Source organism: Cnephaeus nilssonii (genome assembly GCF_951640355.1).
Source record: "Cnephaeus nilssonii genome assembly, chromosome: 13".
In the NCBI taxonomy this organism is placed as follows: Eukaryota; Metazoa; Chordata; class Mammalia; order Chiroptera; family Vespertilionidae; genus Cnephaeus; species Cnephaeus nilssonii.
Window position 1 is genome coordinate 41034529 of NC_137084.1, and position 6207 is coordinate 41040735.

Consider the following 6207-nt stretch of genomic DNA (forward strand, 5'->3'; position numbering starts at 1 on the left):
GGTATATGCTTTACAAAGAGTTTCATTCCGTCGGTTGTCATCACTTTTGTGATGATGTCATTTAAATCACAAAAGTGTTTAATTTTGATGAAGTCCAATATACATGATCTTTTCTGTTTGTGCTTTTGCTGTCATATCTACCTCCTGGTAACAAAAATTTACAACTGATATTTCCCTTTGTTGATTTAGCTCTTGAACTTATGTCTATAATACATCTTAAGATAATTTTTGTGCAAGGATTGAGATAGGGATCTATTTTCTTAAATGTGGTTATTCAAATGTTCTAGCCCCATTTTTGAAAGAATCGTGTTTCTTAAAAATTAATATTATTCGATAACTACAAATGCAATTGTATTAAGGGATGCCTTTATTTGATCCTACATTTATCTATACAGTTGTCAAATTTAATGGCACCACTATCCAAAAAGTTGCTACAGGAAATAGAAGCAGCGAAATTTATTATTTTCTTTCTGTATCTTAAGTCCATGAAAAGCATTTGAAATATTGTGTTGGTGATTAATTGTGCAGATTAATATATGTTTCTCTTAATATCTTACTTATATTGTTCCTGATATTGCTCTTATTTACATATTATACAGCAGTGTTTTAGTTCAAAAAATTATTGTAAGAAACTAGCTGTAATCTCAAGATTCATATCAACCAGATGATTAAAGCATACACATTTGAGCTAATCTACTTATGCCATTGCAGGAAGGCTCTTCTGAGACCAGTATCCTGATTCTATCACAGCCCTGTAATGTCAGTCTTTAACACCTCTAAAGTGGAAATCTCTACCTTCTTCCTCGTTGGGATCCCAGGGATGGAACATGCTCACATTTGGGTCGCCATCCCCATTTGCCTCATGTACCTCATTGCCATCCTGGGGAACTGTACCATCCTCTTTCTCATAAAAACAGAGACCACTCTGCATGAGCCTATGTACTATTTCCTCTCCATGCTGGCCTTCTCTGACCTTGGACTGTCCATTTCCTCGCTTCCAACCATGCTGAGAATCTTCTTGTTCAATGCCACTGGAATTTCCCCTGATGCCTGCTTTGCCCAAGAGTTTTTCATTCATGGATTCTCAGCTATGGAGTCATCAGCTCTTCTTATCATGTCTGTGGATCGGTTCATAGCTATCTACAACCCTCTGAAATACACCACCATTTTGACCAGTGTCAGAGTCATTAAAATCTGCCTGATATTTGTGGCATTAAGTATTTTATTTGTCATCCCTTTCCCCTTTATTCTAAAGAGGCTGAGTTTCTGTAAGAAAAACCTTCTATCTCACTCCTACTGCCTTCACCAGGATGTCATGACGCTGGCCTGTTCTGACAACAGGGTCAATGTAATCTATGGACTGTTTGCGGCTCAAACAGCTATGTTAGCCTTGGTGTGCATTTCTGTGTCTTATATGCTGATCTTGAAAACAGTATTGGGCATTGCCTCACACAAAAGCCGCCTCAAGGTCCTCAACACTTGCATCTCCCACATTTGTGCTGTGCTCATCTTCTATGTGCCTCTTGTCACCTTGGCTGCCCTTCCTCGCTTTGCCAAAAATGTTTCTCCAGTTATTAGGGTCATCATAGCTGATATCTTCCTTCTGGTTCCCCCACTAATGAATCCCATTGTGTACTCGGTAAAGAGTCAGCAGATTAGAAATCGGATCCTGGTGAAATTATGTGACAAACAAGGTTGATGGGAAATTTTGGCTATATAAAAACCCAGCTCAGTTAGAAATTTCTGAACAATGTGGGAATCTGAAAATGGTAATAAAAAAAATAATAGACTGCATATACTTAGTAGGCCCGTAAAATGCAAAGCTATTGGTTTAATACAGCAGCAACAACAATCTAGAGTATGTGATTTTTGCAGTAAGGCTTAGGGTTATAACCTTATAACTAAATGTTAAAAAGAAAACCACAGAGTCAAAATGGCATCACTCATGCTAAAAGCCCATGATGGCCATTGTAGACTTAATATCCAATTTAATTGCAGTTTCAACTTTCCTAGAAATATAAGTTAATCAACCACTCTGGAATTTTCTGGTTGAGCACCAGTAAGGCAATCTGTCACATGGGCCCTCTTCACCCCTTCCACCCCCACTCTCCATAGAAAGAAGAGACAATCTTCATGATAAAAACCTTGCTCTTTCCTTCCCCCCAAAAGCAAATATCCTGGTCTAAACATAATCTTTTATTTTCTTTGTTAATGTGTCCCTTGCCAAATCCTTCTTCCTATAAAAACCTTCCATTTTGTACAACACCCAGTGCCCCTCTAGTAGCTAGATGAGAGGCTGCTAGATTCAAATTCATTAATTGCTTAATAAAGTCAATTAGTTTTTCAAATTTACTCAGCTGAATTTTGTTTTTTTACATAAGTTTCCCACCTCTTTACTGACTTTTCTCTCTACACAATTAACTATATGGCAACCTTAGCTGTAGCAATCAAGTCTTAATTAGAATTAACCTTTTGCACTCGGATGTCGAGTGTGACTCGACACGGTTAGCATTAGAATAAAGGAATCGAGAAAAAAGAAAGCAAGTGCAAAGGGTTAAAGATATTTTAAATATTATTTTTAAATATTTTTAAACAAAAAAATTTTAAGGTAAAATAATGTTTGTTTAGGAAAAAAACAAACATTTCTCTAATTAACTCAGCCATGATCAGCAGTTCTGAAGAATGCTGAAAGATAAAACACACATTCAACCACACATGGTCTCAAAAGCCCCTAAATACTTATTGTGTGTATGGGTGTCAGTCATCAACAATTTATATAAACTATTAAAAATTCTCCTGTCCTAAGCATTGTGAAATATGTTTAGAGATATAAGGATCACATACATAAAATGATTAAAATTATAAAATAATAGATTAGAAAATACTTTATTATTTAAATTTTCAATTATTTACAATAGGTTACATGAATCACTTTTCTTTTACATATGTTTTTATTGATTTTTTGGAGAGAGAGGAAGGGAGAGGAAGAGAGAGATAGAAACATCAATGATAAGAAAGAATAATTGATCAGCTGCCTTCTACACGCCCCCTACTGGGGATCTAGTCTGCAACCCGGGCATGCACCCTTGACTGGAATCAAACCCAGCACCCTCCAGTCCACAGGCCAACACTTTATCTTCTGAACCAAACTGGCTAGGGTATGAATCCCTTCCTTTACATGTATATTGGGATAATTGTTTTTTATCCAAATCTGTACATCACTTTTTATTTGCTGCTGTTATAATCTTAAAGAACAGTATTATCTTTAATGTCTATACCTTCAATGTGCAAGTGATTTAATAAGTAGATATTAACTTCTGTCTTTGTCAGTATCCATCAAAGTATCTGTAACATCCTAGTTGTTAATTGTATGTTTATTAAAATTTTATGGTTTTAATCAATTTTGAAGATAAGAATAAAATATCTGATAGATAATCAAAGAAGCAATTAAACTATGTCTGGGAACCCTCATTAATATGGAGCTTACTTATTCTACAAATTAATTACTTGGGGCATAAAAAAATAAAAGCAACTAAAAATGGTGCTTGAAAATTACTTAAAAATAGAGTAATTTCATGCCTATAGAGTGTATAATCAGCTCCTCACTAAAAAGTTCCTTGACTGAAGTTAATTCAAACTCACTCTGAGAACCAAAAAGCCTGCTCTAGTAAGATACATATTCCATTTCAAGTGACAACAAAGCTAATAATATTTTCTTAAAAATCAAACAAACATGTTTAGGTAAGATATTGTCATAATGGCTGCCTGATTCATGTATTGCTTCATAAAGTCAATTAGATTGAGTATTTCTAGCATACTTAAGTGCTGAAAATAGGTCATTAGCACTACTCTCACTCCCTTCCCTGCTTATATTAGTATTCTGAATGAAGGCAACCCACATGGTGTGGTGAATGGTCACAAGTTGAATAAATAGGCAGAGAGGACCCTATTTATATCTTCAGCTCTACTTAAAGATATAGAGAAAGAATTGAATATAGCTTTCTTAATATCCTAAAGCAGAACTGATCACTATACCGATGGATATGATTTAATTTGATTGACAAAACTGGTCATGTGGAAATCCCTATGCCACTACCACAATCAATGTGATCACAGTATATAAAGTAACTAGATGCCTGAAGCACAAAATTTGTGCACTTGGTGACGGGGAGGGTCCCTCAGCTCAGCCTGCACCCTCTCACAGTCTGGAGCCCTCAGGGGGATGCCTAAGACATCAATTGGACATCCTTAGTGTTGCCTCAGAGGCAGGAGAGGCTCCAGCCACCACTGCTGCGCTCACCAGCCATGAGCCCAGCTCAGGGCTTCTGGCTGAGCGGCACGCCCCCTGTAGGAACACACTGACCACCAGGGGACAGCTCCTGCATTAAGCATCTGCCCCCTGGTGGTCTATAATAATAAAAGGTTAATATGCAAAACGACTGTATGGTGTCATAGAGACTGGCTGTTTGGTTGATTTGCATATTAGCCTTTTATTATAATAGATAATTCCATTTCCAGAGAGATTGAAGATGTGGCTTTGGACAGGATTCAATAAATAAATAAATAAATAAATAAATAAATAAATAAATAAATAAGAAACGAAACAAACCTAGTAGTTGTCTACTGGAGCTACCCAAAAATGGCAGAAGGAGAATATAAATTTGATAATCAACTTGTAAATTTTCACAATAAAATCTACTAGAATTTGACCAGAATTGTGCTGAGCCAATATATTAATTTGGGAAGATTGCCATCTTAATTATGCAGAATTTCAATTTTGTATATTGTTTTTATATTTGGCCAGCTTTTTAAATTTCACTTATGTTTAATGTTTATTGATTTTATATATAAAATTTTATCACTTACCAATAGAAACATTTTTATTTTATCCTTTCCAATTGTTATATTTCCATTTCCTTTTTTTTTGTATTGTACCTTGGACATCTCATACTGTTTTGAGTATTTCTAGCATACTTAAGTGCTGAAAATAGGTCATTAGCACTACTCTCACTCCCTTCCCTGCTTCTATTAGTATTCTGAATGAAGGCAACCCACATGGTGTGGTGAATGGTCACAAGTTGGATAAATAGGCAGAGAGGAACCTTTTTACATCTTCAGCTCTACTTAAAGATATAGAGAAAGAATTGAATATAGCTTCTTAATATCCTAAAGCAGAACTGATCACTATACCCATGGATATGAATTTAACTTGATTGGCAAAACTGGTCATGTGGAAATCCCTATGCCACTACCACAATCAATGTGATCACAGTATATAAAGTAACTAGAGGCCTGATGCACAAAATTTGTGCACTTTGTGGTGGGGAGGGTCCCTCACTTCAGCCTGCACCCTCTCACAGTCTGGAGCCCTCAGGGGGATACTAATAGAGACAATCTTGACTTTTCCTGACATTAATAGGACAATTTTTAATATTTTTTCATTAAAATAATATTAGCTATTGTATTTCTTACATATGTTTTTTTCAAATTAAGGTAGTACCTTTCTATTTCAATTTGCTCAAAGATTTTGTCATGAGAAAGTGTTTGAATTTTATTTAATAATAGAGGCCCGTTGCACAAAATTCGTGCACGGAGAGGGAGGTGTCCCTCAGCCCGGCCTGCACCCTCTTGCAATCTGGGACTCCTCTGGGGATGTCCCACTCAAAATCTGGGACTGCTGGCTCCTAACCATTCACCTGTCTGCCTGCCTGATGGCCCCTAACCACTCTTTCTGCCTGCCTGCCTGTCTGATCTCCCCTAACTGCTCACCTGACTGCATGATTACCCCTAACTGCCTCTGCCTCGGCCCCCACCGACTCGGCTTCATCTGGAAGGACATCTAGAATGACGTCCGGAAGGTTGTTCAGCTGTCCGGTTTAATTAGCATATTGCGCTTTTATTATTATAGATTGTCTGGTTTAGATATCACTCATAAAACCAGTTAGAAAGTATTCTAGTCTCTGAAAGAGTACTATAATATTGATGCTATTTCTTTTTTTTAATTTTCAATATTATTCTGTATTAGTTAGTGATGCCCAGGAGTATTTAGAAGAATCAATCTAGGCTTCAGGGGTAAAGCCTTGGCTAAAAATACATGTCATAAGCTGTCTGTCCTACATCACTTCCTTTAATGCACAGGTTCTACTCTTAATATCTGAGCTTTAATTATGTTCAGGGCAGAGGAGTAATATCTGAGCCAAATACCCA

At 36.6% G+C, this 6207-nt stretch overlaps 1 protein-coding gene across 1 annotated transcript; it reads left to right on the forward strand.

Moving 5' to 3' along the window:
* Positions 1-757: 757 nt before the first annotated feature.
* LOC307109599 (olfactory receptor 51A4-like) lies at positions 758-1699 on the forward strand (the record flags this gene model as incomplete). Its single annotated transcript, XM_079788412.1, has 1 exon — positions 758-1699. The coding sequence occupies one exon, from the start codon at positions 758-760 to the stop codon at positions 1697-1699; it is 942 nt and encodes a 313-aa protein (XP_079644538.1).
* Between the last annotated feature and the right edge of the window lie 4508 nt (positions 1700-6207).